This window comes from Crotalus tigris, unplaced genomic scaffold (genome assembly GCF_016545835.1).
Source record: "Crotalus tigris isolate CLP2741 ecotype Arizona unplaced genomic scaffold, ASM1654583v1 scf7180000024361.1375286210:1436186, whole genome shotgun sequence".
In the NCBI taxonomy this organism is placed as follows: Eukaryota; Metazoa; Chordata; class Lepidosauria; order Squamata; family Viperidae; genus Crotalus; species Crotalus tigris.
Window position 1 is genome coordinate 886038 of NW_024100529.1, and position 12106 is coordinate 898143.

Sequence of the window (12106 nt, forward strand, 5' to 3'; positions counted from 1 at the left end):
TCCACGAGTCATAAAGCAGCCTAGGCCTAGGCCAGGGGTAGGCAACCTTGGCTCTTTTATGACTCGTGGACTTCAACTCCCAGAATTCCTGAACCAGCATGGGGGAACTATGGCCCCTTAATGACCTGCAGACTTCAACTCCCAGAATTCCTGAGCCAGCATGGGGGAACTATGGCCCCTTCATGACTCGTGGACTTCAACTCCCAGAATTCCTGAGCCAGCCATGCTGAGGGGAAAGGGAGAGGTTTCCAAGCTGAGCCATGCTGGCTCAGGAATTCTGGGAGTTGAAGTCCCCGAGTCATGAAGGGGCCATAGTTCCCCCATGCTGGCTCAGGAATTCTAGGAGTTGAAGTCCACGAGTCATAAAAGAGCCAAGGTTGCCTACCCCTGGTTTAGGCTGTGGTGCTGCCTTGCTTCATAATAATAATAATAATAATAATAATAATAATAATAATAATAATAATAATGATGATGATGATGATAGTAGTAGTAGTAGTAATAGTAGTAGTAATAGTAATAATAATAATAATAATAATAATAATAATAATAATAATAATAATAAAGTTAGCTTGTAAGTCCTCAGATTTTTCAAAGATGTCCCTTGGGAAATCATGTTCTCAGCCTGGGATAATCGTATCGGAGAGAGATTACGATAGCAATGAGAATACGGCTTTAACAGAATAGCAGAATAACAGAGTTGGAAGGGACCTTGGAGGTCTTCTAGTCCAACCCCTGCTCAAACAGGAGACCCTATACCAGGGGTAGGCAACCTTGGCTCTTTTATGACTTGTGGACTTCAACTCCCAGAATTCCTGAGCCAGCCATGCTGAGGGGAAAGGGAGAGGTTTCCAAGCTGAGCCATGCTGGCTGAGGAATTCTGGGAATTGAAGTCCTCGAGTCATGAAGGGGCCATAGTTCCCCCATGCTGGCTGAGGAATTCTGGGAGTTGGAGTCCAGGAGTCATAAAAGGGCTAAGGTTGCCTACCCCTGGGCTAAGACAAAGGTGGGAAACAATGGCCCTTTTGTGACTCGAGAACTTCAACTCCCAGAATTCCTGAGCCAGCATGGGGGAACTTTGGCCCCTTTTATAACTCAGGGACTTCAATTCCCAGAATCCCTGAGCCAGCATGGCTCAGCTTGGAAATCTCTCCCTTTTCCCTCAGCATGGCTGGCTCAGGAATTCTGGGAGTTGAAGTCATAAGAGAGCCAAGTTTGAAGACCCTTTCTTTAAATCCACGGATACACTAAGGCAGAACCTTGCCTACCCCAAGGATAAAGCACACAGGCACAAGCTGAGCAGCATGGTCTATGCAGTACAATGCAATGAGCCCTGTGCAGATCTGTACATTGGGGAAACGAATCAAGCTCTTCACAAACACTTGGCACAACATAGGAGAGCAAACCCATCAGGACAAGGTTCGGCAGTCCATCTGCTGTCCTGGTTCCGACAGATGAAACTCTTCAAAGAACTTCGAGGCATTGTTTACCTTAAAGAATCTTTATTCAAGAAGCATAGCATTGGCACTAACACAATGGAAACCAAAAACTGAATTCTCCTCCCCTGAGCACATAGTATCAAAGCACAATTCCCTCCTCCAATTAAATGTCATAAATCACATTCTCCAATTAGCTTGAAACCAGGCTTTCCCTCCAGTTCTCCAGTCAGCCAATTCTTATCGTCTCTTATTTCAATAACCTTGGTTCTCACGCTAGGTCCAGTATTGTTATGTCTAGCTAAATTCTCATGTACATTCCTCCCCCCAGTGTCATCTAACTCTAACTCTAAAAGTAAAACATAAGAAAAGGGTTGCATCTCCAACTGTTGTCAAAGCAAAAACATCCGATGTTAGCAGCGTTGACATCTGCATTTAAAAGACCAAGGCCGCTCTTTTGAAGACAGCAAAGTCCACATTCTGGACACAGACAACGGCTGGTTTGAAAGAGGGGCCAAAGAGGTCATCTAGGTCAAACCTGAACAGCCCTCCCTCAACAGAGGGGGAGGGATCTAATAATAATAATAATAAAGTTGGAAGGGACCTTGGAGGTCATCGAGTCCAACCCCCTGCTCAGGCAGGAACCCTACACCATTTCGGACAAATCTGACACCATTTATCTCCAGTCTACAGCACGGTCCTTTCAGCAGTCCCAAGAAGGCTCCACACCCATTTGCACTACTCAGGTGAGCCACAGGTAAACCTCTGGGTGGTCTCAAGGACTCTCTAGTCTGCAAGGAGTATAAATCCTTCCCTTCCCCACCATCCAGTCAGAGTTGAAGAAGCTTCTGGGATGAGAAGCGAAATGTCTTCAAAGAAAAACAAGAAAGTCCAGTGGCCTCTTGAAAATGCACCTTTCCCAGCTGGGAAATTCTGGGAGTCGAGGTCCACAAGCCTTAAAGTCATCAGGCTTGGATCTCCCTGGCTTATCCCATCTTAAGAGGTTTTCAGTCGCGCAGTTCCATAGTATAGTCAGGGGCTGGCTGGCTGGGGAATTCTGAGAGTTGAAGTTTATTTATTTATGAGACTTCTATACCGCTTTAAGTGCAAGCACTCTCTAAGTGGTGTACACCAGTCAGCAATGTATAAATATATTTACATTGCCCCCAACAATCTGGGTCCTCATTTTACCTACCCCGGAAGGATGGAAGGCTGAGTCAACCTTGAGCCGGTGAGATTTGAACCGCTGACCTGCTGAACACAGTCAGCTAAAGTGGCCTGCAGTACTGCACTCTAACTGCTGCACCACCCCGGCTCTTTAAGTCCTCTTAAAATGGCCAAGATTGGGCAACGCCGGCCTAGAGGTATCTCAAATTAGGGGAGGGGGGAAATCTCCTCTCAACCAGGGGGAAGGGAGGAATCTCCTTAAAGATTCTCATTTATAAAAGCAGCAGTTAATTAAATCTGCCCGCTGAGAAGCAGCAGGCGCATTTCCCCACAAATTGAGATTTTAATCAAACTTCTCTTCCGAGTTCAGGCCTCTCGGGGCTGCAGGGCTCATTTGTCTGCTTCTGGCATAACCCGTTGGGTTCCAGGGGAGACACTCCAAAGCTTTCAAACACGGTTTGAGGGTTGTATATATATATAAAAAAAAAACACCAAACCGTGATCAGTCCTAGGGAGCCTTCAAACTTTCTTGCTGCAATAAGGGGGAGTATCTTGAGTTCCTGGTTTTTCTCTTTTGGCGGCTGAGAAAGTGCAGGGGGGGTAACTCTGCCTCTGGTTTCACAGTCCTTTTCGGATGGGAATGCTATAGCCTGTTTGTGATGAAGGAAGGGAGGGAGGGAGGGAGGGAGGGAGGGGAGAAGGGATGAAGGAAGAAAGGAAGAGGGAGGGAGGGAGGGAGGGAGGGGAGAAAGGATGAAGGAAGGAGGAAGGAAGGAAGGAAGGGAAGGAAGGAAGGGGAAGGGAGGGAGGGAGAAGGAAGGAAGGAAGAGAAGGGGAGGGAGGGAGGGAGGGAGGAGAGAAGGGAGGAGGAAGGAAGGAAGGGAGGGAGAAGGAAGGAAGAGAGGAGGGAGGGGAGAGAAGGAAGAGGAAGAGGAGGAAGGGAGGAGAAGGAAGGGAGGGAAGAAGGAGGGAAGGAAGGAAGGAAGGAAGGAAGGAAGGAAGGAAGGAAGGAAGGAAGGAAGGAAGGAAGGAAGAGGGAGGGAGGGAGAAGGAAGGAAGCGGGAGGGATGAAGCGAGGGGAGAAGTGAGGAAGGAAGGAAGGAGGGAGAAGGAAGGGAGGGAGGAAGGAAGGAAGGAAGGAAGGAAGGAAGGAAGGAAGAGGGAGGGAGGGAGGGGAGAAGGGATGAAGGAAGGAAGGAAGGGGAAGGGAGGGAGAAGGAAGGAAGGAAGAAAGGAAGAGAAGGGAGGGAGGGAGGAGGAAGGAAGGAAGGAAGAGGGAGGGAGAAGGAAGGAAGAGGGAGGGAGGGAGGGACAAGGAAGGAAGGAAGAGGAGGAAGGGAGGGAGAAGGGAGGGAGGGAGGAAGGAAGCGGGAGGGATGAAGCGAGGGGAGAAGTGAGGAAGGAAGGAAGGAGGGAGAAGGAAGGAAGGAAGGAAGGAAGGAAGAGGGAGGGAGAAGGAAGGAACAGGGAGGGAGGGAGGGAGGGGAGAAGGGATGAAGGAAAGAAGGAAGGAAGGAAGGAAGGAAGGAAGGAAGGAAGGGGAAGGGAGGAAGAAGGAAGGAAGGAAGAAAGGAAGAGAAGGGAGGGAGGGAGGGAGGAGGAAGGAAGGAAGGAAGAGGGAGGGAGGGAGGAAGGAAGGAAGAGGGAGGGAGGGAGGAAGGAAGGAAGGAAGGAAGAGGGAGGGAGAAGGAAGGAACCGGGAGGGATGAAGCGAGGGGAGAAGGGAGGAAGGAAGGAAGAGGGAGGGAGGGAAAAGGAAGGAAGGAGGAAGGAAGGAAGGAGGGAGGGAGGGAGGGGAGAAGGGAGGAAGGAGGGAGGAAGGGAGGGGAGAAGGGAGGAAGGAAGAAAGGAAGAGGGAGGGAGGGAGGGAGGGAGGGAGAAAGAAGAGAGGAAGGAAGTCCTTGGGCAGTTCATCCAGAGGAGGGATGTGCAGCCTGCTTCCAGTTTTCACTAGAGAAACCAGACGCCAGGAGCCCAGGCTTACAAGAGGGATTCCATTTCTTAGAGGTCAAATCTTTCTATCTAACCACATTTCTTTCCCCAGACATGCAGTATAAAATATGCCACCTATAAAATTGGCCTTCAAGGTACTCCCTGGCCTTTTCACACGGTGTCAGTCCAAAAGCTGTAATATTTCATGAGCTCTGAAGAACAAGCCCTGGGACCGACTCTTATGAGGTTCAGCTACTCGGGCAAAGAAGCATTTCCCCTTCTCTGCTCCTCTAAAACAGCGGTTCTCCACCTGTGGGTCGGGACCCCATTTGGGGTCGAACGACCATTGCACGGGGGTCGCCAAACAACGCAGCCCGCCATTTTTTCCCCCCTTTTCCTTAGCTGTGCTCCTCCCTTTTATTCTATTGGCTTTTGAAAGCCAATAGAATAGACTCTCTTGAATAGAGTCTAATTCTATTGGCTTTCAAAAGCCAATAGGAATTGTCCAGGCTGTCTCTGCCCTGCTGAGCCCGCCAAAAGTCCCATTCTGCAAACGGTGCTGCACCAGTTGAGTAGTCCTCGACTTACGACCGGTTGAGTAGTCCTCGACTTACGACCGGTTGGGGGGGTCGCAGCATTAAAAAGTTTGAGAACATCTGCTCTAAAAGATGGAGGCTGGATCTTCGACAATCCACAACAGTCTGATCACCGTGGAACCACCAAGAACACGCCACTCATATATAAGCAGGAGAGCAAACCCCTCCTCCCTTCTAGCACTGATCATGTTACCTAGTTGGATCATGAAACGTCTGCAAAAAAACAACCAAGCTCAGAGAGCACCAAGGACCCCATAGTCCTCTCCCTTTTTTCCTCCTCCTCCTCCTCCTCCTCCTCCTCCTCCTCCTCCTCCTCCTCCTCCTCCTCCTCCTCCTCCTCCTCCCAGCACTGATGATGTTACCTAGTCAGGTAATGAAACGTCTACAAGAAAACAACCCAGCTCAGAGAGCACCAAAAACCCCACCTTCCTCTCCCTTTTTTCCTTCTCCTCTTCCTCCAGGCACTGATGATGTTACCTAGTCAGGTAATGAAACGTCTGCAAGAAAACCACCCAGCTCAGGGAGCACCAAGGACCCCCAACCCTTCAGCCCTGAGCTACAAAGATTCTCTTCCATCAAATCTTCTTTTCCCGGCTAAAGGAAGCTGGGATATTCGAGCGGGAGGGCAGCGCAGAGCAGTGGGAAGCTCTGCCCAGCAGCCGGCCTTAAAACAAAGCACCCCCACTTCACGAGGGCTTTACCTGGAGCTCAATCCGAGCCTGCAAAGGAAAGGGACAGAGGTGTGTTTACCGTAAGTCTCTTCTCCTGGCGAGTTCGTCGGACGGGATGACCCACGGCAGGTCCTGCGGGAGACACTGCAGGACGTCCGGAGAGAAATCGGAGGTGTCCACCCCGTATTCGGCCAGGATGCCTTCGGTTTCTGGCTCAATTTCACCCGCCTGCCCGAGACTTCGGGCTAGTTGCCTGCGGAGAGCAAGTCAAAGGACAAGACGTTGCAGGCAAGTCAAAGGACAAGATGTCTGTCTTCATGTCTTGGAGACATCAGACCGCTCCCGTCAGAAAGGAGGACGGGTCACTGCCACCAAGTCCAAAAGGAGGCTTTAATAAATACTACGCAACCCATGCCTCGTTGGCTCATTGCTTGAGAGAGATTCCCTTACCCGAACCGAGAAACAGAGAGACCAAACAACCAGAGAGAGTAGGAGGGACTTCCGACTTCCTGCCGGCTTTCCCATTGAGTCCTCTTGTGGGAATCTGCAGGGCGCCTAGGAAGTCTCTGTTCCCTTCCCTTCCCTGTCCTTCCCTTCCCCTCTGTCCTTTCCTGTCCTTCTTTTCCTTTCCTTTCCTTCCCTTCTCCTCCCCTATCCTTTCCTGTCCTTCCCTTTCCTTCCTTTTCCTGTCCTTCCCTTCCCCTCCCCTGTCCTTTCCTGATCTTCTTTTCCTGTCCTTCCCTTCCTCTCTGTCCTTTCCTGTCCTTCCTTTCCTTTCCCTTCCCTTTCCTTCCCTTCCCCTCTCCTTTCCTGTCCTTCCCGTCCTTTCCTTCCTTTCCCTTCCCTCCCCTTTCCTTCCTCTCTCCTTTCCTGTCCTTCCTTTCCTTTCCTTCCCTTCCCCCGTCCTTTCCTTCCTTTCCTTTCCTTTCCCTTCCCTTCCTCTCTGTCCTTTCCTTTCCTGTCCTTCCTCTCCCTTCCCTTTCCTTCCCTTCCCCTCTCCTTTCCTGTCCTTCCCTTCCCCTGTCCTTTCCCTTCCCTTCCCTTCCTCTCTCCTTTCCTGTCCTTCCTTTCCTTTCCTTCCCTTCCCCCGTCCTTTCCTTCCTTTCCTTTCCCTTCCCTTCCCTGTCCTTCCCTTCCCGTCCTTTCCTGTCCTTCTTTTCCTTTCCTTCCCTTCTCCTCCCCTATCCTTTCCTGTCCTTCCCTTTCCTTCCTTTTCCTGTCCTTCCCTTCCCCTCCCCTGTCCTTTCCTGATCTTCTTTTCCTGTCCTTCCCTTCCTCTCTGTCCTTCCCTTCCCGTCCTTTCCCTTCCCTGTCCTTTCCTTCCTCTCTCCTTTCCTGTCCTTCCTTTCCTTTCCTTCCCTTCCCTTCCCCTGTCCTTCCCTTCCTTTCCTTTCCCTTCCCTTCCCTTCCCTTCCTCTCTGTCCTTCCCTTCCCGTCCTTTCCCTTCCCTTCCCTTTCCTTCCTCTCTCCTTTCCTGTCCTTCCTTTCCTTTCCTTTCCTTCCCTTCCCCCGTCCTTCCCTTCCTTTCCTTTCCCTTCCCTTCCCTTCCCTTCCTCTCTGTCCTTCCCTTCCCGTCCTTTCCCTTCCCTGTCCTTTCCTTCCTCTCTCCTTTCCTGTCCTTCCTTTCCTTTCCTTTCCTTCCCTTCCCCCGTCCTTCCCTTCCTTTCCTTTCCCTTCCCTTCCCTTCCTCTCTGTCCTTCCCTTCCCGTCCTTTCCCTTCCCTTCCCTTTCCTTCCTCTCTCCTTTCCTGTCCTTCCTTTCCTTTCCTTTCCTTCCCTTCCCCCGTCCTTCCCTTCCTTTCCTTTCCCTTCCCTTCCCTTCCCTTCCTCTCTGTCCTTCCCTTCCCGTCCTTTCCCTTCCCTTCCCTTTCCTTCCTCTCTCCTTTCCTGTCCTTCCTTTCCTTTCCTTTCCTTCCCTTCCCCCGTCCTTCCCTTCCTTTCCTTTCCCTTCCCTTCCCTTCCCTTCCTCTCTGTCCTTCCCTTCCCGTCCTTTCCCTTCCCTTCCCTTTCCTTCCTCTCTCCTTTCCTGTCCTTCCTTTCCTTTCCTTTCCTTCCCTTCCCCCGTCCTTCCCTTCCTTTCCTTTCCCTTCCCTTCCCTTCCCTTCCTCTCTGTCCTTTCCTGTCCTTTAAACAATCAGTCGCCAAGCGTCTGAATTTTGATCATGTGACCAGGGGGAGGCTGCAATGGTCGTTAAGGATGAAAAACGGCGGTAAGTCACTTTTTTTCCAGGGTTGTTGTAACTTTGAAGGGTCTCTAAAGGAACAGTGGCAAGTACAGGATCACCTGTACACTTCACCAAGTCAGATGAAGGTCTAATCATAGCTGCATGTGGCCAATTCACACGAGCGTGGCCAGTGCCAAGCCAAGTGGGCTTGTTGAGCTTCTACGTATGTGACTGAGGAGGTTGCTTAAGCAAAGCCCTTTCAGGTTATTATTATTATCTGCCTTTGAACGATCCAGGGTAATCTTTTACTCAGATTAACTGTATAGAACACAGAATCATAGGGACCATGGAGGTCATCTAGTCCAACCCCCCATTCAGGCAGGAACCACTATACCATTCCGGACAAATGGCTGTCCAGTCTCTCCTTAAAAACTTCCAATGACGGATCACCCACAACTTCTGGAGGCAGGTTATTCCACTGGTTAATTGTCCTCACGGTCAGGAAATTCCTCCTTAGTTCCAGGCTGCTTCTCTCTTTGATGAGTTTCCACCCCTGCCTTCAGGGGCTTTGGAGAAGAGCTTGACTCCCTCTTCTTTGGGGCAGCCCCTGAGATACTGGAAACACTGCTATCATGTCCCCCCTCGTCCTTCTCTTCATTAAACTAGACATGCCCAATTCCAGCAACTGTTCTTCATATCTATCAATCAGTCAATCAATCAATCAATCAGAATAGAGCTGGAAGGGACCTTGGAGGTCATCTAGTCCAACCCCCTCCTCTGGCAGGAGACCCTATACCATTTCAGACAAGTGGCTGTCCAGTCTCTTCTTAAAAACTTGCAGTGTTGGAGCATTCACCGCTTCTGGAGGCAGGTTGTTCCACTGGTGAATTGTTCTCACTGTCAGGAAGTTTCTCCTTAGTTCCAGGTTGCTTCTCTCCTTGATTAGTTTCCATCATTTGTTTCTTGTCCTGCCTTCAGGGGCTTTGGAGACTAAGTTGACCTCCTCCTCTTTGGGTCAGGCCCTCAAATACTGGAAGACTGCTATCATGTCACCCCTCGTCCTTTTCATTAGTCTAGGCCAGTGTTTCCCAAACTTGACAATTTTAAGGAATGTGGACTTCAACTCCCAGAATTCCACAGCCAGCAACGCTGGCTGTGGAATTCTGGGAGTTGAAGTCCTCATGCCTTAAAATTGTCAAGTTTGGGAAACACTGGTCTAGGCCAAGGCTTTTCAACCTTTTCACTCATTGTACCACTTTTAGGATATGGCAATATCCGAGTACCATCAGTCGCCCAGCAAGATGTCAAAAACTTGATGACCCCCCCCACCAAAAAGAAAAAAGTGATAAAGTACAGGTAGTCCTCAACTTACAACAGTTCGCTTAGTGTCTGTTCGAAGTTACAATGGCACTGAAAAAAGTCCCCCCAAGCCACAGCCGAGCAAGACGCCTGCCTGCCCACCCGGCGGTGCTCTTCCTCCTGTCCGAGGTTTTCATTGTTGTGAGCAATTCTGTTGAGGATTGGCAGCGGGGATGGGGAGGTGTTTGGTTTTTATTCCTCCCGTCTGCTGGGTGGTTGCCGCAGGTTTTGGTCACTTCACATGAACACTGTGTGTTCATAAATATGGGACACTGTGACTGTCATAAATATGAATCAGTTGCCAAGTATCTGAATGTAAATCACAAGACCCTGGAGAGGCTGCAACATTCCAGCTGATTGGCGCTTCTTCCGGGCTCAGCAGAAGCGCCAGGATCAGCACTGAGCTCCAGCTGGAGCCTGGCGCTGATCCTGGTGCTTCCGCTGAGCCCTGACGGCCCTGAAGAAGCGCCGATCAGCTGGAAAGCGGCACTGATCCTGGCGCTTCTGCTGAGCCCTGACAGCCCTGCAGCTCCAGCCGTCTCTCGCTCGGGCTTGTGCGGTGCTGCCACCGGTTCAGCTCATTCCCCTCCCCTGCTACCACTTTTCTAGGATGGTCGCGTCCCACCTACCAGGTGCCAATGTACCACAGGTGGTACCCGTACCACTGGTTGAAAAGCCTTGGTCTAGCCCAGGGTTAGGTAACCTTGGCTCTTTTATGATTCGTGGACTTCAACTCCCAGAATTCCTGAGGCAGCCATGCTGAGGGGAAAGGGAGAGGTTTCCAAGCTGAGCCATGCTGGCTGAGGAATTCTGGGAGTTGAAGTCCATCAGTCATAAAAGAGCCAAGGTTGCCTACCCCTGGTCTAGATATACTAGTCTAGACAAGTATGTTAGTAGTTTGTGGTAGTTAGTACTACTTAGTAGGCAGTAATTAGACCAGACAAACAGAAAACAAGGGCAACCAGCAGCAAAGTGGATGGACTCAGTTCCCATAGCGATGGGTGCAACACCTGAAGGAGCAGGTGAGAGACAGACTGTCCTGGAGAAAAATCTATCTTTGTCATCATGAAGCATCAACGCCAACTTCAATCGTAAACATGGCAACTTGGGCTAATAATAATTATGAGTCATTTTTTTTTTTTTTTTTTAAAAAGTCATTTCTTCTATTGTTAACTTGGGGGATATCTCCACGACGAAGGGAGCAGCATCAGGTTACAGGAAATAAAAGAGGTTAAACAATGGGACAGAATTCACCTGCGTGAAGCTTTCTCGTCAGGGAACAGGCAGTGATTCACCCTGCTTTCGCTGGAAGTAAAATTACGTAAGGCAGGTGTCAGCTTAAGAGGGAGTGCTAACAGAGTTCCTAGCTCGTTGGACAGATTACATCAGCCTTCTGCAAGGACTGGACTTTTCATCCCATTATTTCCAGTTGGCCCCTGTACCCCGAGGGCACCAGATTGGAGAAGAAGGATGAATGAGATTGGTGGACCCCGTGCATTTCCTTGTATTCTGGTGACACACAATTACTCATCCTTCTCGGAGGCAGGGCTGGGGGAAAGGAGAGAAATTTAAGTATGCTCCATATCTCACTTTTATTCCATGCTGCAAGTAGGGCTAGATTAATGGGGGAAAAACATTCACTCAGAGACATGGGTGTAGGATATAGGAAGTCTGTCAACGCTGCTAACATCGGATGTTTTTGCTTTGACAACAGTTGGAGATGCAGCCCTTTTCCTCCTTATGTTTTACTCTGAGAATTAGAGTTAGAAATAGATGATTCTGGGGGAGGGGGAAGGAATGTGCGTGGGAGTTTAGTTAGACCAGGGATAGGCAACCCAAAACACTCAAAGAGCCACTTGGACCCGTTTCCCACCAAAAACAAAACACCGGCAGCCGCAAAACCCTTTTGATATCTAAAATGAAGATAACACTGCATATATCCTTTTTTACCTTTATTATAGGTGTGTGTATGTGTATGTGTATGTGTGTGTGTGTATGTGTATGTGTATATGTGTATACACACACACACACACACACAGACACACACACACATATACACATTAAAAATAAAAGTAAAAATATGACTCTTGGGAATATCCATACTATTAAAACAATGATCACCAAGAGAATGCTTTAAGAGAATAAAATTACATACACGCAAAGGTAAAAAAAGGATATATGCAGTGTTATCTTCATTTTAGATGTCAAAAGGGTCTCTCTCTCCCTCCCTCTCTATCTGCCCTTGGTCTGCCACTCCTCTTTCCCCACTCTCTCTCTCTCCCTCTCTCTCTCTTTCTCTCTCTCCCTTTCTCTCTCTCTCTTTCTCCCCCCCTCCTATCTGCTGCTCACCTGGCAAGCTTCAAGCTGTTGTCCAACAACCTCCGGGGTAGGCAACCTCGTCTCTTTTATGACTCATGGACTTCAACTCCCAGAATTCCTGAGTCAGCCTAGCTGGGCTAGCTAGCTCTCTCCTGCCCTTCCTGTTTCCTGCTTCCTTCAGAGACACAGCAAAGGGAGGAGCTCCGCCCAGTAAGCTTTTCAGCTCCTCGGAGAATACTGTGAGTGCACTCTCTTTTACACATACACACAGACACACACACACAAAAACACAAACACACACACACAGAGAGAGAGAAAGAGAGAGAAGCAGGGAAGCGCAATTGCCTCTCTCTGTCTCTGTCTCTCTCTGCAAAGGCAGAGGAGGCTGGGAGCCACAGGGGAAGGCTCAAAGAGCCGCATGCGGCTCCAGAGCCGCAGGTTGCCGACCTGTGAGTTAGACATAAC

At 49.7% G+C, this 12106-nt stretch overlaps 1 protein-coding gene across 1 annotated transcript in view; it reads right to left on the minus strand.

Moving 5' to 3' along the window:
* Positions 1–12106, minus strand: part of DIS3L2 (DIS3 like 3'-5' exoribonuclease 2) — a 202655-nt gene that overhangs the window by 99479 nt on the left and 91070 nt on the right. Inside the window, exon 10 of the mRNA XM_039327402.1 lies at positions 5879–6052. Within this exon, the coding sequence (XP_039183336.1) occupies positions 5879–6052 (174 nt within the window). The remainder of the gene's footprint in view (positions 1–5878; positions 6053–12106) is intronic.